At 41.7% G+C, this 27412-nt stretch overlaps 1 protein-coding gene across 2 annotated transcripts; it reads right to left on the bottom strand.

Moving 5' to 3' along the window:
• Nucleotides 1-1123: 1123 nt before the first annotated feature.
• Nucleotides 1124-27198, bottom strand: ATP6AP2 (ATPase H+ transporting accessory protein 2). 2 transcript variants are annotated; one of them, XM_004064013.4, is made up of 9 exons: nucleotides 26657-27198; nucleotides 18632-18762; nucleotides 16381-16512; nucleotides 10409-10504; nucleotides 10089-10226; nucleotides 9021-9074; nucleotides 8014-8163; nucleotides 6869-6988; nucleotides 1124-2201 (listed from the first exon to the last, which is right to left on the bottom strand). In XM_004064013.4, the coding sequence occupies exons 1-9, from the start codon at nucleotides 26691-26693 to the stop codon at nucleotides 2007-2009; spliced, it is 1053 nt and encodes a 350-aa protein (XP_004064061.2). In that variant the 5' UTR covers nucleotides 26694-27198; the 3' UTR covers nucleotides 1124-2006. The 2 variants fall into 2 exon arrangements, with proteins under 2 accessions (XP_004064061.2, XP_063559137.1); XM_063703067.1 differs by lacking the exons at nucleotides 10089-10226; nucleotides 10409-10504 and having other exon boundaries at nucleotides 26657-27178.
• Nucleotides 27199-27412: the final 214 nt, after the last annotated feature.

The following is a 27412-nucleotide window of genomic DNA, read 5'->3' as shown; positions in this document are numbered from 1 at the left end:
TAATTTTTTTTTCTTCCCCTAGAACTTAAAGTCTCACCAGTTTTAAATTAAAAAGGCATTGGTTTATTTCATATTTAATCATAACAATCTAACTTCTCCGGCAATGTTTATATAAGAAAGTTGTGAAAGACAAATGGATTCTAACCACCCTGCCGCATGATAGGTTCCTGCTCCCTACACTTAGGCAGTGTTGCGTTCCATGGGGTCAGAGTGGGAACTGTTTTGGTGATAAACAGCTGAAAACCCTCACCCCCATCACTCTGGCAGGAAGTAGGGATGGAAGAGTGATTTTAGAACAATGTAGTTTTTCTTCCCTGTGAAGCTGAGTATCAGTTTCCCTATTATTTATACTTCAATGAGAGGCAAAAAGAAAACCAACATTTCCTTCACTCTATGGGGGTTTGAAACTGTAATTGTCAAGGGCATCTTGCAGTAATTGACAACTAAATAAACCCTGCCTTCTCAAACCTGCCAAACTCAATGCTATTTATAAATAATTTGATGATCTTTGCAAAGAAGATGCAGAAACAGCTAATACTAAATACAAGGAAGGATCCCAGGGTCAGGGCTACAATGCTCATACTAAAATAATCTTGCTATATAATAATGAAGTTAAAGATTCTGTTTTTTGAAAAAGAAAACAAATTGTTACCTTAAATCTTTACCTGAGACAGTCCTTCATATTCTAACCAATTAGTTGCTTATTCATCTTTAAAAATGCTACAGGGCCGGGTGCAGTGGTGCACACCTGTAATCCCAGCGACTGGGGAGGCCTCTGAGGTAGGAGGATCACTGGAGGCCAGGAGTTCGGCCTGGCAACATAGCAAGACTGGTCTCTAAAATGTTTTTAATTTAAAAAAAAAAAAGCTATAGAAAAATGTAACCCTTTCCTACATAAAGTATGCATTTCTCATATATCCTATATAAATTCAGTAACAAGAATGGTAATTAAAATGCCTTCCTTACATTAGTACTAAATCTCAGGAGGCAGTGAGAATAAACAAGTGTAAAAGAAACAGCATGAAATCATCTGTACAACAAAACAGCCAATCCTGATGAAAGAAAAGCCTGTTTTGTTAGGTTTTTACAATATAAAATAGATTTAGTACTGCAATGACACAAATTTGGAATCATCATTAACTTTATTTGTCACTCTTGATAGACATTGGTCCACTCCAACATAAAAAGTAGAATTCACCCACTTCCACTTAATATTCTATAGAATGAAGTTGTACCACAAACCATAGTAACTTACACAGGGGGAAAAGTTACTGAAATAAAAATGTTTTATATTCATGCCTCAAAATGTCCCTCGGGGATTTTTGTGTGTATAATGAAAAGCATCTATATATTCCACAAGGCTAGTTTCTTCTTAGATCAATGTAGTATTTTTAGTATCCATATTAGCCCATGTAGGTCAACAAACTTGCAGAAGAGGGTTAAAAAACAGCTGTCCTCTGTTACTCAGATACAGTTCCAAAACTAAGCGATTATATAAGCACATCCATATTTTAGGGCTACTCTAAGTTAAAAACCTTTTCTCTTGTTTCAGAGTTATTTACATCAAATTAAGACATTTACAAATTGTTCATGGTATACAATAGCCCAAATATGATTTTCACCTATGCTGTGTAAAGAAGTTAAACATTCGTAAGTTTGTCTAATAAATTCAGTGCACTTTTTTCCATAATAACACGAGCTATTCTAAATGTTTTACATTTCTTTCAGTGCATATTTCCAAATTCATTAAACAGAATGAAATCATGTTATTAAATGGCTATATCATAATATTCAAGCATATTATGGAATCTATACCACAGTGGGATTCACGTCAATACTATAATTCACTCTAGAAAAACATCACAGGCACACACAAAATAAAGAACAAAATTTGATTTTTTTTATAAATGTAAAGTATACTATCTACTTTAAAGCACACTAAAAGATATATTTTAACAAAACAGCCAATTTCCAACCCCCTTTTCTAATTCTGGCACAGGTAACATTCAATCCATTCGAATCTTCTGGTTTGTCATCCTATAAATGATGCTATCATATCCAGGATCCATGTTCCAAATATTGTAAGAGGTGATAATCACAGCCAGGGCCAAGGCGATCATTATCCAAAGTACCATGTTGAAAACCACGGAATATTCAAAATTATACTTATATGCAAGGTTATAGGGACTTGCTGGGTTCTTCTACAATATAGAAAAGAAAGAAAAATCAAGAGGGAAGAATTTTAGGATAGGAAATTATCCCAGTCTAGTGACTGTGATTCATTTGTCTAACAAACATTTCTTCATAAGTGGCATAACAGCTACTTATACTAGGAGGAAGCAAGAAGGAGCGCCTTTGTGGAGAAAACACTTGCACTGATGGTGGAAGTATAAACCAGTCCAAATGCTTGGGAAAACTGGACAATACCTAATAAAGTTGAAGGTGTGCATATCCTGTGATCCAGTAAGTCCATACGCTAGGGAAAATTTCTATATGTGTACCAAGAGACATGTATAAGAATATCAGCAGCAAGGCCGGGCACAGTGGCTCATGCCTGTAATCTCAGCACTTCGGGAGGCCAAGGCGGGCAGATCACCTGAGGTCAGGAGTTCCAGAGCAGCCTGGCCAACATGGTGAAACCCCGTCTCTACTAAAAATACGAAATTAGCCAGGCGTGGCAGGTGCCTGTAATCCCAGCTACTCGGGAGGCTGAGGCAGGAGAATTGCTTGAACCCGGCAGGCGGAGGTTGCAGTGAGCTAAGACTGTGCCATTGCACTCCAGCCTGGGCAACAAGAGCAAAACTCCGTCTCAAAAAAAAAAAAAAAAAATCATCAGCAGAATGGAATTGTGGTATATCCCTACAGCAGAATATGTAACAGTAAAATGACTAAACTACAGCTACATTTGTCAGCCTGAGTGAATCTTAAAAAGAATACTGAACAAAGAACACAGAAAAATACATGTAGTATGATTCAATTTATATAAAATTCAAATACAGGCAAAACCAAACAACACTGTTTAAGAACAAATACATATGCAGTCAATCTGTAAAGAAAAGCAAGGGATTAACATGATATCCAGGACAGCAGTTACCTCTGGATGAGGGAGGGTAGAGGGAGAAAATAGGGAGCTTCAAAGGAGCAAGCATTCTCTTAAGCTATTGATATGGTTTGGCTCTGTGTCCGCACCCAAATCTCATCTCGATTTGTAATCCCCATGTGTCGAGAGAGGGACCTGGTGGGAGGTGATTGGATCATGGGGGCAGTTTCCCCCATACTGTTCTCATGATAGTGAGTTCTCATGAGATCTGATGGTTTAAAAGTGTGCCACTTTCTCTCTCTTTTGCCACCTTGTGAAGAAGGTGCCTGCCTCCCCTTCCCTTTCCTCCATGATTGTAAGTTTCCTAAGGCCTCCCCAGCCATGTGGAACTGTGAATCAATTAAACCTCTTTCCTTTATAAATTACCCAGTGTCAGGTAGTTCTTTATAGCCATGTGAAAACGGAGCTATACAGTGTTATTATTTTTATTATTTAAAATAACTAGTATTAAATATGTTATATACTTATGTATGTATGATCCACTTAACACTTTTTTAAAAATACAGAGCTGTGTAAAAACATTGTTTGGGAAACTGAATTCATTCTGACAAAGGCACTGTTTGGGAAATATCATTCATTCTGGCTAGAGAATTTTAAAAGTAGGAACACAGCAGGAGATGAAGCTAGAAGCAGGGAAGCTACAGAAAATCTGACATGAGCCTCTGGGCAATAAGGAGCCATTGACAAGCTTTAGGCAGAAAGTGAGTGACATGATCAGGTTTGTCTTAAAAATATCACATTAAAATTAAAAATTAGCTGAGTGTGGTGGCTCAAGCCTATAGAACTGGCTACTCAGGAGGCTGAGACAGGTGGATCACCTGAGCCCAGGAGTTTGAGGCTACAGTGAGCTATGATTGCGCCACTGCACTCCAGCCTGGGACAGGCCGAGACCCTGTCTCAAAAAAAGAAAAGAAAAAAGATAACTTTGATGACAATGTGTAGGATGGATTTGGGAGGAGCCAGCTGGGAAGCAGAGACAGACGAGTTCAGAGAAGTTAGGAGGCGGCAGCCAAATGAGGTGGGAGAAATGGGGGCAGGGTGCCTGGCAGTGAGGATGAAAACGAAAATGTAACCGAGATCTATTTGTCCCTACAGCCCCAGCACCTGGAATGTTGTGAGTACTCAGTAAATGTTCCTTAAACTCCTGTCTCCTTAAACTAATGGAAGAGAGTGATTTCAAATGTAGGACAGAATGGGTACACAGGCATGCATATTTACCTGCGGGGAGCTCAGAGCTGAGGCAAACGTTAAAGGATTTCACGCCCATGAAGACCTCTTTGTTTCTTTCCTTTTTTTTTTTTTTGATAAACATGTTCTTTTTCCTACCCATTTTAAGTGTACAAGTCAAGGAATTTTAGTGGTTTCATAGTTATCGCCACAATCTAATTCTAGAACATTTCTATCACCCTAAAAAGAAATCTCATAGGCCGGGCATGGTAGCTCACACCTGTAATCCCAGCACTTTGGGAGGCTGAGGTGAGCAGATCACTTGAGGCCAGGAGTTCAAGACCAGCCTGGCCAACATGGTAAAACCCCATCTCTACTAAAAGTACAAAAATTAGCCGGGTGTGGTGGTGCATGCCTGTGATTCCAGCTACTCAGGAGGCTGAGGCAGGAGAATCACTTGAATCTGGGAGGTGGAGGCTGCAGTGAGGTGAGATTGTGCCACTGCACTCCAGTCTGGGTGACAGAGTAAGATCCTATCTCCAAAAAATAAAAAACAAAACAAAAAAAAAGAATTCTCTGGGAGGCATCCCCACTCTCAACACATGTGCTGACCACCCAGAGCCCAGGTACCTTTCTGTTTCCCTGTGCTGGTGGGCAAAAATTTCCAGTCTACCCCTCACTGAGGGCACAGCTCTCTCGGGGTCCCCAGCTTTATCTGGAGTTGTCCGTTCCCATCCCCCACACACAAGGCACCAAAGGACTCTTGGTGACCCAGCTGGCAAATATCCTTAGGGCAGCCTGCTTACCACATTCGGGTTTTTTTTTTTTTTGAGATGGAGTCTCACTGTGTCACCCAGGCTGGAGTACAGTGGCACAATCTCAGCTCACTGCAACCTCCGCCTCCCGGGTTCAAGCAATTTGTCTGCCTCAGACTCCTAAGTAGCTGGGACTACAGGCGTGCGCCACCACGCCCGGCTGATTTTTTGTATTTTTAGTAGAGACGGAGTTTCACCATGTTGGCCAGGCTGGTCTCGAACTCCTAACCTTGTGATCCACCCACCTCGGCCTCCCAAAGTGCTGGGATTACAGGTGTGAGCCACTGCGCCCGGCCTCCTCTTCTTTATTTACTCTGTAAGAGAATTTCCCTTTCTTGCGAGCTGAACTATGTATTTTTATTTTTGTAATTTTTTTTTTTATTTGAGACGGAGTCTCGCTGTGTCTCCCAGGCTAGAGTGCAGTGGCGCAATCTCGGCTCACTGCAACCTCTGCCTCCCGGGTACAAGCGATTCTCTTGCCTCAGCCTTCCAAGTAGCTGGGATTACAGGTGCCCGCTACCACACCCGGCTAATTTTTGTATTTTTAGTAGAGACGGGGTTTCACCATGTTGCCCAGGCTGGTCTAGAACTCCTGGCCTCAGGTGTTCCGCCCGCCTCAGCCTCCCAAAGTGCTGGAATCACAGGCGTGAGCCACCACACCCAGCCCAAACTATGTGCTTTTTAAAAGATCTTTATTTTTATCCAGCATTTCTAGACGTTTTATGGTGGGAAATCTTGGGTGGTTGTCTAGACTGACATGCTGTCTGAAACAAAGGTCCTTCCATCCCCAATTTAATTTAGAAAGAAACAATCTCAAACCAGTAATCGCTAGACTATCTCAAACAGGCACTAGCTTCGACCTTCTGACTCCAAGTCCCACACTGACATCAGTAAAACTGAGCAGGGTGGGGGCTGCAAATGGGTCTGAAGTGGAGGTGTATGTAATTGAGTGGATATCTATCTGCTGCAAGTGATACAGCCAGCCCTAAGCAATGTTCTCAGCCGTAGGATGTTAGGGAGCATCTACACTACTCTTTCCCATCACCCTCCCTAGGTTCTGCTGCAGCTGTAAGTATACATGTATGTATGTAAATGTCCACGTACATACACATAAACAGATATGTATTTTACCATGGCCAGCAACCATGGTAATGCTTAATCCTGACCCTCTAAATGCTTAAAATCAAAGCAAGATCCATACCCAAAAAAACTGTTAAGTAAATCAAAATCATAAAGAGGTGCACACAGAGGATCTCAGTAAGTGAGGGACTATGCCACAAAGACAATGTGCCTGCTAGAAAAGCAGAGCCCGTAGGATGTGGGCACCACACCACTCCCGCACACATTCACTTCTTTTTTTTTTCAAAACAGGGTCTTGCTATGTTTCCTCAGACTGGCCTCAAACTCCTCCTGAGCTAAAGCAATCCTCCTGCCTTGGCCTCCTGAGAAGCTGCAATTACAGATGCATGCCACTGCACCTGGCGCCACATTAACTTCTGATGTCTCCTTGTGTGTACTGATATTTGAATTATAATCTTGGACAGATTTACTTTTATCCCTAACTCAAATTCTTGCATTATCTGATTATAACCCTAAAGAACTGATTATCACTGGCAAAGCACACATATGTATGTGAACAAGAAGCTTATGTTTTAACTGAAATTGTTTTTCAGATTTACTGACTGCTCATTCATGTCACCCATAGGTGATATAGGACTTGGTATTTTTTTTTTTTTATAAGAAGTTAATTTTACAGTTTTAAAGCAGGATCTCAAAATATACTCACCGCTTGTTTTGCCTCAAGGATAGTCCTTGTCTTCCTAATGAGGGAGGTGTCAAATGACTTGACAGTGACTAACTCTACCACTGCATTCCCACCATAAAGACTGTACATGTCATCTGCAAACTGAAAGTTAGTTATTAACATTATTGGGAATCTCAAATATGTACTTTTTTCATTTTTAATTAACAAATTAAAATCATATATATTTATCACATCAACATATTGTTTTGAAACATGTACACATTGTGGAATGGCTTAAGTCCAAATTGGCTAATTAACATATGCATTACCTCACTACTTATCATTTTATGCAGTGAGTCAAATACATACTTATTAAAATTATTTTTAAAGCTTTTGTGCAGCTACAAGAACAATGTACACTTACCTCCTGGCTCATGAAATATACTACATCTTACAATAAGCAAGTCTTAAAGGTTTTGATTTTGCTCAACTATACAGAAAAGTGTTAAGCTTTAACATATATTCAAATGTTCAGAATAAAATTACTCTAAGAAGACACTGAATTTGTCAGCATATAAATTGGAGGAAGGGAAGTTGGAAAGAGAAATGAAGAAATCTTCCTAAGTGGTCTCTGGTTAATCACAAACATTTATAAAGATTAAAATATGAAGCCTCACTGAAAAGGATGCAGGTGAAGAACTTCAAGGGCAGAGGGGAACTAGCATTTATTATGCATCTACTGTCTGGTACTGTGCTGGGTGTTCTACTTCAGTTATCTCATAGTGTTTAAGGGGTACAGAGTTTCAGTTGGGGAAGATGAAAAATTTCTAAAAATAGAAGATGGTGATGGTTGTACAACATGTGAATGTACTTGCACTTAATACCACTGAACTGTACAATTAAAAATGGTTAAAGTGGTAATTTTATGTTATATATATTTTACCACAATAATTTTGTAAAGCTTTGTGTGAGATAACTTTTCCTAATGCTGTTCTTTCTAGCATTAGGAAGAAATATATCAATATACATTTTTGACCCTACTCCATCCTTGGCCAGTATAATTAGAGGAGCCCCAAAGAAGGCAAATAAGAGTTCAATCAACAGTGTTTGAAACAGCAGATTTTTCTATTAAGAGGCTAAAAGTGAAATGGTCATACTCCAACCTCTCATGTCGCATTGATATTTACCTTTTGCAGAGCGTCAACAAGGATCTTAGAAGCATCTCTGAATTGTTCAGAGTCTTCCCCGTAACGCTTCCCAATTTCATCCAAACCTGCCAGCTCCAGTGAATATAAATCAGGAGAATGATCCTTGGCTAGATGCTTATGACGAGACAGCTTAGGAGAACAAACAAACAAAAAAAGGTAGCGGATAAAGTAAGATGAAAGATGTCAAACACAGCCAGTTAAAGTTTTATGCCTAACTAAACTAGGCTAAACTAAACCATACCAGTGTACCACAACATGCAAATAGTCTAAAATGGTGGCAAAAGAAACTGGTTTGAATAAGCGTTTCTGATAAATCCAACACGAATCTCATGTTTAGGAGCAGTACAAGACTCCTTGGATATTTAATAAAAGCTTTCAACAAAATTCCTCAGTTTTAAAAACTCAGGTATGGGCCAAGGTATGAAAGAACAGATGGCTGGACCAGTTTGATCCCAGGAATGCACTACACTTCCAGACTCCCCGAACCAACACCTGTTGAAAAAGTTTGGAAAACAACTTCAGAAGGTAGCAAACAGATAAGAATTTCTATTTCAGTAACAAGGATGATTTTTAAAAAATCATTCACCAAAAAAATACCCTTCAGACGGATTTCGTCCCTTCTTGACTTGACTGACAGCATTATTAGTCCAAACTATTATTTCTATTTTAGGCCCAAAGATATAGATAGGAATTAAGTCTCACAAGAAATCAACAGCCAAGTTAGGACTATGGCCAGGGTGTTCTTACGCCCAGGCTTGTGTTCTTGGAAGATATGCTGTCTCTCCCTAAAAAGCAGAAATGCAAAATAATTTGACTATAACATGGATGTGTTCAAAATTCCCAATATTGCCACTAATTTTTCAATTTTCATGGGATCATAAATCTAGGGCATACTTAATCAAACTTTTCAACTGCCTTTACTATTATTCAAGGATTCTCTAGAAACCAAAATAAATGGAACTGAAAAATTAGAGCAGCCTACTTACCAAGCTTGAAATATCATGTAGCACTTGCAGTTCAGAAAGAAAGAGCAGGTCAACCTTCAGAGAGCCCAAAAAAAGAGCATTCTTTTAAATGTGCACCAGAGATCTTTATTTGTCATTTACCAAGCAAGGCACAGGATATTACAAATGTTGATCATATAAGTGAATTTATATAATTATCTTCCATTTGCTGTGTTTGCTTCAATTGAAAATGCATATAAAACATTATTTCCTAACAAAAAGGTGATGGCCATTCCCTAGCACAGTGACTGCCACTCAATAGCTATATTTTTGGCAAAACCATGATAAAGCATCCAAGTTCTCCAGTGGTTTTCCTTCAAAGCATCAGGATATCCTGGCACTCTGCAATGACATCCTACCATTGGCCCAGTTTGCTCACTTCCCTTGAATAGTTTCCACATCAGAGAATAAAGGATGATGGCCCTGGTCATCCACAGCAAATAAAGAGGGGAGGCCACCACGAAAGTGGCATGCCACATGGTTAAGAGGGCGCATGAGCAGATGGAGAAACTGAAGGACAGGAGTCAAAAGTAGAGGTGGCTCCCTCCACTGCAATGTCCAGAATGAATGAGAAAAATGTGGCAACAAATCAGCAGAGGCAGTGAACAATGGCTCCCAAGTTACCAGATCCACACAGCTCCACCAGTCACCAAGTAGATCTATGACCTCTGGCTTGTTTGAATTAATAGGTGGCAACCCTCGTGCTAAAATGTGACGTTATTTACCACAGCTCAACTCACAAAAAGGATCAGTTTATTCATGAGAGTCATAAGAAAATTACACTAAAGAAGAATCTACCCCAGCAGTAAATGTGCACAATTTTTCATTTTCTAAAATACCAAAATTTCCAAAATTTCAAGTAGTATAAGGAATGGGAGGCTGGATGCAGTGGCTCAAGCCTGTGATCCCAGCACTTTGGGAGGCCGAGACAGGATTGCTTGAGGCCAGGAGTTCAAGACCAGCCTTGACAACAGAGTGAGACCCTGTCTCTATTTTTTAAAAAGAGGGAAATTAATGATATTCATGTATTCATTGAATAACTGCACTTACTTCATTGTTCCTACTCAGAGAATTGAGGGGGAGTGAACTGAGAACAGAGTTTTCTTGAAACAGGCGATTACGGAGCTGGCGCAAGGTGACTGAAAGGTCTTCAAACACTGAGTTTGCCTTCCCTACCATATACACTCTCTGTAAGAAGAATAGAAAATTTTAAGTTGCTCACATTCTACAGATTAGTTCCAATACCCAGAGGTATGACAACATTGTTCATAAATTAGTTTTACATTTTCATAATAAAATTACATTTCATAATTTTCAAATAATAAAAGCTTATTTTTTAAAATGTCTTAAATAAAACCCTTATCACTTACTTCCTCATTGGGAGCCAACTGCAAAACAACAGGAGTTTCCTCAGAAAATAAGGAGTGAATGGAATTTGCAACACTGTCAAGACTAAAAGGAACTGCCTGAAATTTAAGAGTAAGAACGCAATTATTATGTGAACCAAAGTGGGAAGAAAAATCATTCAGATGGTATTTAAAAAGAAGCCTTAAACTTTTTTCCAGCACTTTCTATGGAAATTTAGAAGCCCAAAATCATTTCCAAACAAGCCCTTTTGAGGGCACAGAAGATTAAACAGCCCCCTGGTAAGCCAAGTCTGTATCTCCCAATGTGCCTCAGTGGAAAATAACTTAAACCTGATGGACACAACACTATATCTAGCACAAACCATTTTCTGGTGGTCATTCATGTATTTGAAGCAGCAATACATTTGGTTTCAATATTGACTAAATGTGCCACGATGAATGCATATTCCACAATAAAGTATTTAATTTGCATTTAAGAGAAGGTTAGAGGAATCTGAGTATTGAATTTAATTGAAATAAAAATGGAATTCATCTTTCATTTCAAAATTTTAAAAATGTTTAATGAGATTTAACATTTGTCTTCAGATAGCCTAAAGACTCTTAGATAAGGTGTTAAGTATGTCACAAGGTTTTTGAAGCCTTTATCTTAGGACATGTTGATATTATTAGATTGAAATAACCAATTGTGATAAGACCTACTTTTTTCCTTCAATTTTTTTATTAAAGTGCAAAATACACATAATATAGTATACAAATCTTGGGGTAACAGCTCAACAAATGTTTACACATGCATGCACTCAGGTAGCCCAGCCAGATTGACACAGAACACTATCAGCGCCCTTGAAGTACTACCTCCACCCTCAAGGGTAACGAAAATTCTGACTTCTATCCCCATAGATTTGTTTTGCAGTACATGATTTTAAAAAATAAATTACAGTTATTTTTCCCCTAAAAAAAGTATTTCATTCCCAGTATTACTGTATTAAAACAAGCAGTACAATCATGTTTTTGTTTTAATGGAGATTTCTTACATTGATCTTTCATTCAGTAGTTCCCTTACTACTTAAAGATTCATGTTTACAAGTAGCAAAGTAACGCTAATGCGATACAGGCAGAAATCAATGTGATTATGTCTTACTGATAAAATCCCAGCATCACATTTTTTTTTTTTTTGAGACAGAGCCTCACTCTGTTGCCCAGGCTGGAGTACAGTGGCGCCATCTCGGCTCACTGCAGCCTCTACCTCCCAGGTACAAGTGATTCTCCTGCCTCAGCCTCCTGAATAGCTGGGATTACAGGCATGCACCACCACGCCTGGCTAATTTTTGTATTTTTAGTAGAGATGGGGTTTCATCAAGTTGGCCAAGCTAGTCTCAAACTCCTGGCCTGATGTGATCTGCCTGCCTTGGCCTCTCAAAGTGCTGGGATTACAGGCGTGAGCCACCACGCCCAGGCCCAGCATCAATATTAAGTGATCGATTTTATGATTCTGTGAAATGAAATAATTTTTTTCTCTTACTCAAGATGCTTATTAACTCTTCCCCAAATTCTCTCAAAATGAGTCAATGAGTAAGTGAAGAGGGGGAAGAGAGTTCAAAGTTGCAAAAGCATACTGTTAGCAGCCGCCCTGAATCATCTATAGGTGCTTTCCTTTAGTGATCATAGAGTTTACCTCCTCAGGCTGTGAGGGGAATTCATGAGCAAATGATGCAAACTTTCCAGCCTCACTTCACTTAGTGAAACGGCGCTCGGTTCAGGGAAGTTGAAGATTAGGTACCATGTCCATAGCGATCAAATTGAAGCAGCTCATGAATCAAATGAACACCAATGAAGGAAAAGAAATAACTATATAGGCAGCTAAGCTCAAAAAGTAAAAAGCTTGGCTGCTTAATATCGAATGATGGTTTTTCTCTCACTGTATTGTAAGGGAGATGTATATCTGTCCTCAAATTTCTGTACCTGTATGACTTGAAATTCTAACTAAAACAGCTAGCTAATCAAATGGAAGCTTCGTTAAATGGAATTCTAAGATACTCTGATTTTTATGTTTTGTGGGGTTTGCCCCTGAATCTTTTATCTCATTTACCATCTTCTGCTAGGAAAAGCATTGAGCAGCCAACCAGGGCCAAGCAATAAAATGAGCTCCTCACACAGCACAGCTTCTTCTCATGTAAAATGAGGCTAGTCTGTTTTTAAATCTTTATTTTTGGATTACATGCTAATAAAAATCTCAAAATGGCATTTTGATTTTTATAATTTTAAAGAAAATCTTCTGCAATGATTTTCACAGAAATCACATAATAAATGACTTAAATGCTCCCTGTGAAATAATCTGCCTTTTGATCTGTATTGTTCCCTTCCTTCTACTTTACGTGTATTTACTCTGAAGTTCTTCCGCTTTCTTTAGCTCATTAATTTCCATTCTTAGACAACCTAAATTGTCTAAAACATGCATTTAAGGCTATAAATTTCCCTTTTCTTAGCACGTTAGCTGCACCTCCCAATTTTGTAAATAAATGCTACATTCATTGTTACTCAGTTCCAAATAATTTAAAAAGTTCCACAGTGATTTCCTCCTCAACCCATGAATTATTTAGGAGTGCATCTATTCCAACTATCTTTTCTTGTTGACTTTTTTTGCTTTTAACATCTCTAAATAAGACACTTAAATTACATCTCCTGATTTTTCAATTTTAGGCCTTGTCTATTTACTATCCATTTTAGAAAATGAGGCTTTAGCTCTCTCACATCACCAACCACTGCCCCATCCATGCGCTGAGCCATCCATGCACTCTGCTTCTGTTTCTATCTCCCCACTCTCCCAATAGTTATATCAAAATTTTCACTTGATCAGCATCATTTCATTATTATGACAATGCAAATAATACTCAGCCTAGCTCATACTACACAATCACTACATTTTCCTTGCTTTCCTTCTACTCTCATTCCTTTGTAATGACAGTGTCTTTTCTCCCTCATAGCTTTTAAGATTTTCCATTTCCTTGATGACTCTTCAATTTCACCGTATGTAGGTGTGGATCTGGCTTTTGCCTACTGGGTGTTCCATATGCTTTAAATCTGAGGAGTTGTTATCTTCTGTTTGTTACTATTTCCAAATACTTTTTATTTTATTTTTAACTGACAAATAGTAACTGTATATATTTATGGGGTACAATGTTATGTTTTGTTATAAGTTTACAAAGTAGACTGATTAAATCAGGCTAATGAACAAATCCATCATCTCACATACTTATTTTTTTTGTGGTAAAAGTATCTAAAATCTACTCCTTTAGCAATTTTGAAATATACAATGCATTATTATTTAATATAGTCACCATTTTGTGCAATAGATCACTAAAGCATGATCCAGCAAGCCCACTTCTGGGTATATATATCCAAAGCAATTGAAGTCAGTATGCTGAAGAGATATCTGCACTCCCATGTTCACTGCAGCACTATTTACAATTTCTAAGATATGGATGGAAGCAACCTCGGTGTCCATAATCAAACGAATGGATAAAGATAATGTGCAGCTGGGTGCAGTGGCTCACGCCTGTAATCCCAGCACTGAGATCCACTGGGAGGCTGAGGTGGGTGGATCACCTGAGCTCAGGAGTTCGAGACCAGCCTGGCCAACATGATGAAACCTCATCTCTACTAAAAATACAAAAAATTAGCTGGGCGTGGTGGCACGCACCTGTAATCCCAGCTACTCAGGAGGCTGAGACACCAGAATCCCTTGAACCCAGGAGGCAGAAGTTGCAGTGAGATGACATCGCGCCACTGCACTCCAACCTGGGCGACAGAGCAAGATTCTGTCTCAAAAAAAAAAGAAAAAAGCAGAAAGAAAATGTGGTATATAAACATAATGGAATACTATACAGCCTTTAAAGCGGGGGAAACTGTCATTTGCAACATGGATAAACCTGGAGGACATTATGTTAAGTGAAGTAAGCCAGGCATAGAAGGACAAATACTACATGACCTCACTTGTAAGGTGAACTCATAGAAGTAGAGTAGAATGATGGTTAGAAGAGGCTGGGGGAGACGGGTGGATGGGGAAAGGAGAAATGTTGATCCAAATACCTTTTTTTTTTTCCCAGATGGTCTCGCTCTGTCACCCAGGCTGGAGTGCAGTGGCGCAATCCCAGCTCACTGCAACCTCCACCTCCCAGTTTCAAGTAATTCTCGTGCCTCAGCCACTGAGTAGCTGGGACTACAGACGCGTGCCACCACGCCTGACTAATTTTTGTATTTTCAGTAGAGACAGGGTTTAGCCATGTTGGCCAGGCTGGTCTCGGACTCCTCGCCTCAAGTGATTCACCCGCCTTGGCCTCTCAAAGTGTTGAGATTACAGGCGTGAGCCACGGTGCCGGGCTCCAAATACCCTTTTAAGATATCATGTTATTATTATTTTCAGATTTAACTGCATTGTGGTCAGAGAAGTTAGTTTATATGACACTGATTCTTTATTGTTTGTTGAGATTTGCCTTGTGGACTAGTGCACAGTAATTTTTTCTAAGTATGCCATGTGTGCTTGGAAATAATCTATACTCGACCACAGGAAAGTCTGAAAAAAAAAAAAATCCCAAAACTTCAGCATCACATAGACCACAGTATTACAATGCAGTGAACTTAGAAATTTAAAAATTAGAAATTACTTAAAACCCATGCATTTGGAAAAAATACTTCTACATAACTCATGGGTTACAGAATCACAATATAAATTATGAAATACTTTGACGTATCAGCTAAAGCATCATGTATCAAAAATGTCTTATAACTCCCTCATAGTTTCTGTTCCTTCCTTTTTTTCACAAATTTTTTCTCTTTCTTTCTTCCTTTTTTTTTCCCCCTAGAGATAGGGTGTTGCTATGTTGACCAAGCTGGTCTCGAACTCCTGGCCTCAAGCAATCCTCCCATCTTGGCCTCCCAAAGCTGGGATTACAGGTGTGAGCCACCATGCCTGGCCCTTTTTTTTCACAATTTTAATGTATGTATTTTTAGAGCTCTTGGAAATTGGCCTATTCTCCATAGTTCTAAGGAGATGAATTCTGTTTGTTGCACCTGTTTCTCATGGCATTTTTTTTTCCTTCAGGTGCTTTGTAAATTCCACTCATCTTCTGTATTTGACCAAAGGAGCCCTTGGCTATGGAGATGTCCCTATGGGGCAGGTCATGTGAATTTGGAAAGAACCACTCTCCACAGCATAAGCCTATAATTCTAATTTCTCTCAGGGGACTCTTTGGGTCCAACAGCCAAGGGCAGCAAGCCAGCTTTACTAGTTTTACTAGTCCGCTTTTCAAGAACAAGTTGACAGCATTTTCTAGTCCCTGGCTTTCTGCAGGAAACACAGTTTCAGCGTCAGCTCCTGCTCACCACTATGGCTTCTGATTTTCCATCCATATGTAACACCTGTGTATACCACCCCCTCTTGCATTCAAATTTAGTTATGCTAGTAAAAATGTTTTTTGTGACATTCTTTCAAGCACTTCTATATGCTTATAATGGAAGGAGGGCCTCTTAGATCAGCACAGTCACCCACATTGCCTGAATAGCCAGTGAAGGAGTAAGTGAGCCAGCAAGCAGCCTCCAGTGTCCTTACACACGAAAAGAGGTAAAATCCTGCAGGGAAGATGACAAGACAATGGCCAAAAAAACGGTAGCAGGATACAACCCCAACTGGTTTCTCCTTTGGTGGCTCTCTTTTTCAAGCCTCTGGCTATCCTGAGTGGGGCAATTTCTCTATCTCTTATCTTAAACAGTACTCTCATCCACAGAGAACAGCCAAGCCTCAGTCAATTACAATCATCATGTAATTTTCTTAAAAAGAAATTGTGTTTGTCAAAGAATTTCAAAAGAAACTGTGCATCAAAAACAGATAAGAGAAGTATGTTTAGAATGCAATTCATAATGACAGCTGACAAGGGAAAATGTAAAATGCATCCCTTTAATTTTTTATAATAAATACTCACATTCTCCAAAGGGTACGAAATGACACTGCCTGGGGGTAGAGCCAGTTTGTTCACTCCCTTCACCATCACCATGACGGTAGCCCGAGGACGATGAAACAGGTTACCCACTGCGAGTCCTGGCCAAGAAAGGTCCTAAACATTGAAAAGCACAAAGCGGTGCTTAATTATCAACTCAGGAACCCACCTCCCCAGTAACATCTAATAAGCAGAGTTAAGGGGTTCTGAGATGACACTGACAAGGAAAATTCACAGGGAAAGTAAACATTTTATTTGTGGCAGTCGTTGCAATCCCCTAATCAAGAATGCTGATTTCTACCCTCTTCATTTTCTTAAAATTCTACAGATTTGAAACAAAGTCTAATAGTAAGTCATCTGACACCTTTTGTGGAAAAAAGCAAGCAAGTAAACAAAACATAGGTACCTTTCAAATTTCAGATCACAAAATAATTATTTTCTTCATGTAGCCATGGAAATTTTCTTCCCCCACATCATTTTTTGCCCTCATATACAGCATCACTTTTATCTTTCACAGAGACATAGCAAGATGGTCATTAAAACATCCTCTTTAGACTAAGCTCTTTATAAATAAAACAATTCCTACTAAAAGTAACTATCATTAGTTTACTAATAATTATTTCTCAGTTATTTTAATAGCCATCTGTAGTCAAGTTTAAGGTTGTAAAGAACTAGATGGTCAGGTGTGGTGTTCATGCCTGTAATCTCAGCACTTTGGGAGGCTGAAGCAGGTAGATTCCTTGTGTCCAGGAGTTCAAGACCAGCCTGAGCAACATGGCAAAATCCTGTCTCTACAAAAAATATAAAAACGATCTGGGCATGGTGTTGTGCACCTGTGGTCCCAGCTACCAGGGAGGCTGAGGTGGGAGAATCTCTTGAACCTGGGAGGTGGAGGTTGCAGTAAGCCGAGATCAGGCCACTGCACTCTAGCTTGGGTGATAGAGCAGGACCCTGTAGCAAAAAAAAACAAACAAACAAACAAAAAAAGAATTAGGTACAGGCTGGGTGTGGTGGCTCGTGTCTGTAATTCCAGCACTTTGGGAGGCTGACGCAGAAAGGATTGCTTGAGGCCAGGAGTTAAAGACCTACCAGCCTGGACAACATAGCGAGACCCTGTCTCTACAAAAAATTAAAAAATCAGCTAGGCGTGATGGCATGCATCTGTAGTCCTAGCTACTCAGAAGGCTGAGGCAGGAGGCTGAGGCAGGAAGATCACTTGGGCCCTGGAGTTTGAGGCTGCAGTGAGTCATGCAGACTAAAACTCAGCTTGGGTGACACAGCCAGACCCTGTCTCTAAAAAAATAACTAGGTACAAATTTCATCCTTAAATGTAAACAACCAATCGTGTTCACTTTGGTTGCCCAAAGACTACAAAAAGCTCAGGGGCTCTGCCCTTAGGCCTGGCAGTGAAGCAGTTCCCAGGCACAGTTGCTGTTTTCAAGGGTGCTCAGGATTTGGAGAAAAGTTCCTTTCAGTGACTGATGATATATATCTACAGACCACATCAAAAGCACCAGACGTACAAAGAGAAGGAGATGATAGCACCGAGCAAGCTGCATTTCCTTTCTTCTGAGCCCTTACCTTTCGATCTCTCACATTGACTGGATCTAGACCCTCCCGCCCCCTACAATCACATAAGCAGCCAATTACTACAACAGGTCATAGCTTCATTCTAGGAAACCAAGGTCCTTGGCTGCCCCATGGCTACTGACCACATTATTTTCCTAACCTCAGGCATAATGCATATATATTTTATCATTCATAGTGAATCTATCGCCTATACTAAAAAAAAAAACCAAAAAGTAGATATCCTATTAAGAGTAGGACAGATGCATTCTCTAATATACAAAGAATTTCACTACTATGAATAAATAATTATATAGTTCATGATTTCTAATGATTTGTTTCAGAAGCAAGCTTGAAGCACTCATCCAAAATCTTCCCAACTACAAACGGGTTTTTAAAAAATTAATTCATTTATTTTTGAGATGGGAGTCTCACTATGTTGCCCAGGTTGGTCTCAAATTCCTGGGTTCAACTGATCCTCCCACCTCGGCCTCCCAGAGTGCCGGGATTACAGGCGTGAGCCACTGTGCCTGGTCCAGATGAGCTTTTTAACTTTTGTAATCTGTACCAAACGTACCTACGTTCATTTGATGCTTTCTTGGGCTATTAGCAGAAATCAGTAAAAATGTTCTTAAAAGCAGCTCCAAACATTTAAAAAATATATACATACTTCTTTCACAGAGAAGCCCATGGACAATGCAGCCACGTCTGGGATCCGCTCTCCTGGTATAGGCCAATTTCCATTTCGGAAAACAACAGACCCTGGTGATTTTAATATACTAAACTCGTTCCCCAAAACACCTGAAAAGAAAACAGATCAGTAAATGAATTATCAACATCATAAATCATTTACCTTGACAATTATTAAATATAATACATGTTTCCCCATTCACCACTGACTTAGCATATTAAATTATGACTGGTCAAAATGCTGAGTCCTAAACAATAACAAATTCTTTTTCAAAGTATCACTCTAAGAATTTAAGTCCACACATTCTGCTGGAACAAAAGTACAACTATCAGAGCCTCTCTGAACCTATTCTGGTTCAGGGGCTGCCTGATAAGAACAAGAAACAAACAAACAAAAATCTCAAAAAGAGATCAACAAAGGTACAACTACAAAACAAGGTTTCCAAATGATATAGACACCTTCCTACTGATGGCTCTTAAAGAGGCATGTAGCAATTTGGCAGGAATTAGAAATCAGTGGCATATCTCCAAAATTTAAAAAACAAAAAACAAAGCCCAGGCACACACTAAAAAGGAAGAAGCTTGAAATCTCTAAATTATTTCTACCATCAATCCTTTCTACACAATGCAAATTCATAAAGTTCCTATTATTTCACTATAAGATTTTACCAGGTTACTATGTCTTAGGATAGGTAACATCTTTCCTTATGTCCCATAGGCAACCCTAGTGAAATAAGGACTGTCAAATGTTGGGGGGGTGGGGCATACATGTCACAAGTAGAAACATAAAAACACTTCAGACTTTAGAAAAAAAGTCCAGGAAACAGTATTTGTAGTTGACATGTCAAGAGGGTAAGAAAAGGTATTCTGTAATGATAAAGTCAACTAGTCTAAGGATTCGGGATTAAAAGATAAAGATGAGAATAAAGGGACTATTTTATAAGCTCTCCACAGCTAAGGATGAGGTATTTGGCCTCTTCATCCATTATCTATTAACCTAGTGATGTCTAGCTTACACAGGGACAAGTAGCTAATTTCAGTCACTGAAAGGAACTTTTCTCCAAATCCTGAGCACCCTTGAAAACAGCAACTGTGCCTGGGAACTGCTTCACTGCCAGGCCTAAGGGCAGAGCCCCTGAGCTTTTTGTAGTCTTTGGGCAACCAAAGTGAACACGATTGGTTGTTTACATTTAAGGATGAAATTTGTACCTAGTTATTTTTTTAGAGACAGGGTCTGGCTGTGTCACCCAAGCTGAGTTTTAGTCTGCATGACTCACTGCAGCCTCAAACTCCAGGGCCCAAGTGATCTTCCTGCCTCAGCCTCCTGCCTCAGCCTTCTGAGTAGCTAGGACTACAGATGCATGCCATCATGCCTGGCTGATTTTTCAATTTGGGGTTCCTATTAAAAAAATGAGCTCCAAGTCTAGAACAAATGTTAGCCACACCTAGTATGGGAAAATTAGACTTTAGTAAAGAATCAGTGTTATTCTCTTGACCTAAGGAAAGTACCACTAACAGGGGATGGAAATAAAGTTGGAAGCAACAGTAAATGTTTTGGTGTTGCAGTATTGACAGTAAATAAAAGGCTTCAGGTTGGTGCTGATACACGGAGTTACAAATTTCAATCCGGCACAGCTGTCAGAACAGGAATTTCCAAACTGCTCTAGCTGAAGACAGACCAAAAAAATTAGCAGAATGGAATGGTCTTTTGTAACTAATAGATATCTTGGTTCACTAAAGTAGTAGTACTGCAAACACTAAGAAAAATGGGGAACCAAGAGACCTATGCTTCCCAAGAACCATACACATATTTTGTTTGTTTGTTTTGAGACAGAGTCTCACACTGTCGCCTAGGCTGGAGTGCAGTGGCACAATATTGGCTCACTGCAACCTCTGCCTGCCAGGTTCAAGCGATTCTCCTGCCTCAGCCTCCCAAGTAGCTGGGATTACAGGTGTGTGCCACCATGCCTGGCTAAATTTTGTATTTTCAGTAGAGACAGGGTGTCACCATGTTAGCCAAGCTGGTCTCAAACTCCTGACCTCAAGTGATCGGCCCGCCTCAGCCTCCCTATGTGCTGGGATTACAGGCATGAGCCACCGCGCCCAGCCCCAGGTACCATACACATTTAAAAAACCATATTTTGATTTGGAGATACCCTTGTTTTGAGACATGGCCCTACTCATTCAATTCTGGCAAGCCTATACCAAATAACTTTGCCCCAACTTCGTAGTTTCAACTTCCATGCCTGTACAACAGTCCTTCAGAAGCCCAGAGCTTTAGAAAACCTTAGAGTCAGGGACTCCTATACAGAGGAAGGTCATTTGTCCAAACTTCTGCTTATTATAAGTATAAGCATGTCTCAGGGATACCTGGCAGAAAGTCACCCCTCCTCTATTTCAATACTACCAGTGATGGGGACACCACCTCAATATACGAACTACATTTGCCAGCAACTGGCTCCATTTTCCTAACATTCTAGTCCTTTGAAAAGTTTTTCCTTGTACTGAACTGAAATGGGCTTCCTAACTTTCAACTTCCTATGCTATCACTCCCCGACTCAGTCTCACCAGATAACCTCATCTCCAGCTTCACAGAGAAAACAGAGGAATTTCTTGAGCTACCTGCTTCCTCTCCCCACCACAAATTTATCTGCATAAGCCCCTATCTGTAGCTCCTCTCCCTCCAGACATGAGGGCAGGGATGTCCCTCCTCCAGTCTAAGACAGTCCTGTGTTCAGTCTTTTTAGGGACCTTTGTTCCTTCACTGTTTGTTAAGTAAGCCACTCTTCTAGGACAGACAACACATCAGGAGTGAGGTGGCTATATGGTAATAGCCATCAAAAGATGGCCCTATAGAATACAAGCTCCATGAAGGCGGGGATTTCAGTGCGTCTTGTTCACACACTATCCCCAGGGCTGAGAACAGAGCCCGACACATTGGTGCTCAATAAGTACTTGTTGAGTTAATGAATGAATGAAGTCACACTTCAAACCACCAATTTTCTCCCTCTCCACTGGCCCTTTCACTTCAGCATAAAAATACACTCAAGGCACTCCCATTCTATAACTAAAACCATAAAAAACCTCCTTTGGTCCTACCAGTCTCCACCAGCTACCAGCCTTGCTCCCCTTCAGAGGAAGAATCCAGGAAGAGCAGTCAACCACCGTTTGCTTCTATACTTCATTTTACGTTTACTACTTAACCCACAACATTTTTAAAATTTTTTTTATTTTTATTTTTTGAGACAGGGTCTTGCTGTCACCCAGGTTGGAGTACAGTGGTAAGGATCTCAGCTCACCGCAACCTCCACCTCCCAGGTTCAAGAGATTCTCCTGCCTCAGACTCCTGAGTGGCTGGGACTACAGGCACGCACCACCACGTCTGGCTAACTTGTGTATTTTTTTGGTAGAGACAGGGTTTCACTACGTTGGCCAGACTGGTCTCGAACTCCTGACCTCAAACAATCCGCCTGCCTCGGCCTCCCAAAGTGCTGGGATTACAGGCGTGAGCCACCCCACCTGGCCGCCCACACCTTCCAAGCCCACCATGCCACTGAAACGACTCCCCAAACTCAGAAGGCAATTTCCATCCCTTAATTTTATCTAACTTCCCAAAGCATTTGATACTGGCAACTCCCTCCTTGAAAAGCCCCTGCTTTGGTCTTCATGCAGCCACGGCTCCTGGTTTTCCTTGCAATCCCTTTGGCTGCTTCTCCTCTGTTTCCTTCCCTTCCTGTCCTTTAAAGCAGTGGTAGCCCAACTTTTTAGATTTCAACCCTGTCAGCCCAAAATTGGAAAGTAGCCCTTCTCTCTTCTCTCTGTCCCTCTCATCCTCTCCATTTAAAATATATACTTCTACTATAGTAATAGATTATGTATTTGATTTGTGCTATATTACAAAGCATACAAAAATAAAAATTTTAAAAAGGATGAGATACCTGTGTAGTATTTTTCCCAATCTAATAATGAGAAAACATCAGATAAACCCAAATTGAGGGGCAGTCTACAAAATACCTGACCATTATTATTCAGAAAGAGATAAGATAAAAATAGGCCAGGCATGATGGCTCACACCTGTAATCCCAGCACTTTGGGAGGCCAAGACAGGCGGATCACTTGAGGCCAAGAGTTCAAGACCAGCCTGGCCATAATGGCGAAACCCCATCTCTACTAAAAATACAAAAATGAGGCCAGGTGTGGTGGCTCACGCCTGTAATCCCAGCACTTTCGGAGGCTGAGGCAGGCAGATAATTTGAGGTCAGGAGTTTGAGACCAGTCTGGCGAACATAGTGAAACCCCGTCTCTACCAAAAAAATACACAAGTTAGCCAGATGTGGTGGTGCATGCCTGTAGTCCCAGCTACTCAAGAGGCAGAGCACCTGAGGTTGGGAGTTCAAGACCAGCCTGACCAACATGGAGAAACCCCGTCTCCACTAAAAAAATACAAAATTAGCCAGGCATGGTGGCGCATGCCTGTAATCCTAGCTACTCGGGAGACTGAGGCAGGAGAATCACTTGAACCCGGGAGGTGGAGCTTGCAGTGAGCCAAGATCATGCCATTGCATTCCAGCCTGGGCAACAAGAGTAGTCCCAGCTACTTGGGAGGCTGAGGGACAAGAATCACTTGAACCCCAGAGGCGGAGGTTGTAGTGAGCCGAGATCGTGCCACTGCACTTCAGCCTGGGTGACAGAGCAAGACTCTGTCTCAAAAAAGGAAAAAAAAAAAAAAAAAAGATAGAGGCCGGGTGCGATGGCTCACACCTGCGTGTAATCCCAGCACTTTGGGAGGCTGAGGAGGAGGATCACTGGAGCCCAAGAGTTCGAGACCTCATCTCTACAAAAACAAACAAAAAATTAGCTGGGTATGGTGGCATGCGCCTGTGGTCCCAGCTACTAGGGAGGCTGAGGTGGGAGAATCGCTTGAGCCTAGGTGGTCGAGGCTGCAGTGAGCTGTGATCACACCAGTGCACTCCAGCCTGGGTGACAGAGTGAGACCCTGTCTCAAAAACAAAAACAAAAAGGATATAAATGGAAGTTCTAGTACATTCATCTGGCATCCAAATGGATCACCTAGCATATTCCACTTTGGAGATCTGAGGGCTCCATTCTTGACTCTTACTGCTTTCCTATTCTACATCTCTCCCAGGCTGAGCCCAACTACTCCTAAGGCTGCAAACACCAAAAACACACCCAATTCACCATCTTTCCGCACACTTCTCCTGTATTCTATCTTGAAGGATGATACCACCTTCCACCCAGTGGCTGGAATCAGTCGTCTTTAAATCTTCCTCAGCAACACAGCTAATTAGCCACTGAATTTCATCTTTTTTTTCTTATCTCACAAATCCTTTCCCCTCTATGTCCAGGGCACACTCTTCAGGCCCTCACCAGGTTTGCTAGAATTGGGTGCCTTATGACCCTTGTCATGCCACTCTCCAATCCAGCCTTTCCCATAACTGCTTCAAAATACAGATCTGATCATTCACCCTTCTGCTTAAATGCCTTCTCTCACTGCCCAGAGACTCTGAGGCAAAACCCAAAGCATTAACACCCAAGAAACCTCATCAACCTTATTTCTGGTATCTCCCCAACTTAATCCTGTACATTTCAGCCCCACCAAACTACTTGCCCCTTTGCTCTCACATCGCCATGCTTTTACACATGCTGTTCTGTTTCAAATACCTTTTCTTCCCACCCCAACTTTTCAACACATTAACCCTGGGAGGCACCTCCCATGGGAAATTTTCCTCAGCCTCCCCAGTCTGGGCTAAGTGTCCTTCCCTCTAGGAACTCCACTATACTGTGCTATTATCGTCTACGAATGGTGGATGGAATCAATTAATAATAATAATAAAATGGATCCTATCTCCCTCTTCTTCTACATGACATCACTTCAAATTCCATGTGTTCACCCTTGGCCTTTCTTCTCCAGGCTAAATATCTGAATTTTATCAAATACGCCTCATGATATGGTATTCAAAATCCTAGTTCCCTTCCTCTCTCTCTAGGTCCCTAGTTCTCTCTCTAGTTTGGCAACACTGTTTTAAAGGATTTCTATTTTTGTTTCTGCCTGGAATAGAGAAGTCAGAGCTCTTAAAGATGTTTTCCATTACATCACATTTAGTCATTGTGGAAAATAATAACTGAACCTCATCTGACAAGACTGAGCAATTCAGAAGCTGACAGGATCAGGTTCTTGTTCTGTATGAACTCGGCTATGCTAGTAAGGAAAACATGTTCAAACCATGTGCAGAAGCAATTATTTTATCTCAGACCCAAAACAAAAAAGCCTATACCTCACTGAATCAAAATAATATCAGTCAAAATATTAAAACATGGAATCTCAATAGATGTTCAGTTAAACCACAGGATCAAAGAGAATATTTTTAAAATTTCAAAAACTGAATTAAAATTAATTCCCTCAAAGTATCTCAGTAGATCAGAAAGACCTTTCCAGAGCCAGAAACAGAAGAAAGAAACAAAGAACTCGAAAACGTTTGGGGCATGGATACAACGTAACTATCATTAACACACAAAACCCCCGCACCTCTAGGGACAGAGATCTGCAGATTTCAAGAGCATACTGGTGCAGAATTCAATCGCCATTCCAAAAGCAGGACCTCCCAACACCTCACATAGGTTTTTGGCTTGTTTGTATGTTTGTTTTTGCTTCTGAGACAAGGTCTGGCTCTATCGCCCAGGCTGGAGTGCAATGGCGCGATCTCGGCTCACTGCAACCTCCGCCTCCCGGGCTCAAGCGATTCTCCTACCTCAGCCTCCTGAGTAGCTGGGATTACAGGTGTGCCCCATCACACCCGGCTAATTTTATATTTGCATTAGAGATGGCGTTTTGCCTTGTTGGCCAGGCTGGTCTCAAACTCCTGACCTCAGGTGATCTGCCTGCTTCGGCCTCCCAAAGTGCTGGGATTACAGGCGTGAACCACCGCGCCCGGCCTCCCATAGGTTTTAAACTGACACACTGAGATCAGAGCACCCATTCCTCCAAGCCGTTCTCAACTTGGCCTCTTGTTCACTACTGTCTGTGCCTCCAGTCTCAGTCCCCATCACTCCCACATTCTCACACAGTAATAGCGTTACCTGTGCAACACAACATATATAATGGAAAAGGCCGATGCGCTGGCACCACCTCATCTGAAATCAAATCCAGCTTTGCTACTACCTGTTTAGTGTTGGGTAATTTATTTAGGTTGATCACCCTGCAAAACAAAGATGATGCCCTCTTCTAAGGACTGCTGTCAAATGAAATACATTACCACACGATATGCAGTAAGAGGCCACATATTAGCTGATTTCTTCACCTCTTGCTGAATGCTTAGGAATCTAGGTTCTACTCAGAAAGCTACCATTTATTGACATGTGACCCTAAAAATGCGACTCACATCCTGTTTCCAAATCCTTAAAATTTGGAACTGTGACAAACTATTGAGAGGTGCCTTGTATTCGCCTTAAGAAATATAAGTCATATAAAAATAATGACTCCATCTCAACTTTTGCATCCGGAAATATACATAAGGGAAGGGAGGGGCAGGGATTTCAGCAATTACTGATGACAACCACTAGAAATGAAGGCACTATACAAATGCAAAAACATCGTGGCAGCCAGTGGCAGCTAAAAAGCCTGCCTTCTCTTCTTCGCAGCGCGCTGCGACTCAATCCCAGTTCACTGAGAAATGCATCTCCGTACTCTGAAGGGCCTTTTCAGGCGCAAGAAGCCGGCCGGACGCGCCTCCCTTAAAGTGGAGGGTGGAGGCAGGCTCAGGGGCCCCCTACGCAGCCCAGCCCCGGCCCCGGCGGCCCGTGAGGACGCGCCGCCACGGCCGATCCGGAGAAGATGCTGACGGGGACGCGGCTGAGGCGAGGCCGCCGCTGACGGACCGCACTGCGGCACCTGCCTCGCAGCTACTCGCCCGCGGCCGCCCCCGACCCCCAACCCCCGCGGCGCAGGACCTCCCCAGGCACGTCCTGCCGGCCCCCGGCTCCTCACCCGCCACCAACGCCAGGAGCACGACAAACATAGCCATGGTGCCGCGGCGGCCGCAGCAGTGCAGGGCGACACGGAACGGGCCGGCGGGACACGGGCGACAGCCGCAGCGTGAGGAGGTGACGCGCTCGGACTCGTCCAGGCTCCCGGGTCCCGTCCCTTCGTCGCTTCCGCTGGGACAGCTGCCGCTTTCTCCACCAATCACCAGTTACGCCGCGGCCTACGGAAGGGACGTAACCTGGGAAGCGACAGCCTGATAGGCGGGACTTAAAGTAACGGATGGAGAGTTCTACCAATGGTAGGCAGCGATTGAAAAGTCGGGCCGTCCCGCCCCCCGGTCGGTGATGACGGGTCAAGAGGTGGAGCGTAGGGCGGGTAGTCGGAATGGGTGATGGAGCTAGTCAAGGGGTCCCGGAGCCCACGGGGTGAGGGTGCCTCCCGAGTGCAGATCTTTCTGCCAGTCTCGAGCGACGGTCTCCAACCAGGGTGTCTGTCTTTCCTGGTCGTGTGCCTCCGCCCGGCTACGGACGCCAGCTGTGAAAGGCGGGGCTAGTTGGGGTTTCGCTCTAACAAGTATACAGACGCCGAGCACCTACTGGGAAGAAGCCAGGCGCAACGGGGAGCCCCTGCCTTCCACATAGTGGTGCCAGAGAAAATACAGGGCGCCCAGTTAAATTTGAATTTCATGTAAACAACGATTATTTGTTATTATGTCGCAATTAATTTATGGGACATACTTGTATTAAAAGAAGTATTACT

Source organism: Gorilla gorilla, chromosome X, assembly GCF_029281585.2.
Source record: "Gorilla gorilla gorilla isolate KB3781 chromosome X, NHGRI_mGorGor1-v2.1_pri, whole genome shotgun sequence".
Classification (NCBI taxonomy): Eukaryota; Metazoa; Chordata; class Mammalia; order Primates; family Hominidae; genus Gorilla; species Gorilla gorilla.
Note: the sequence above shows the minus strand (reverse complement) of the source record. Positions and strands in the feature narration are given on the sequence as shown.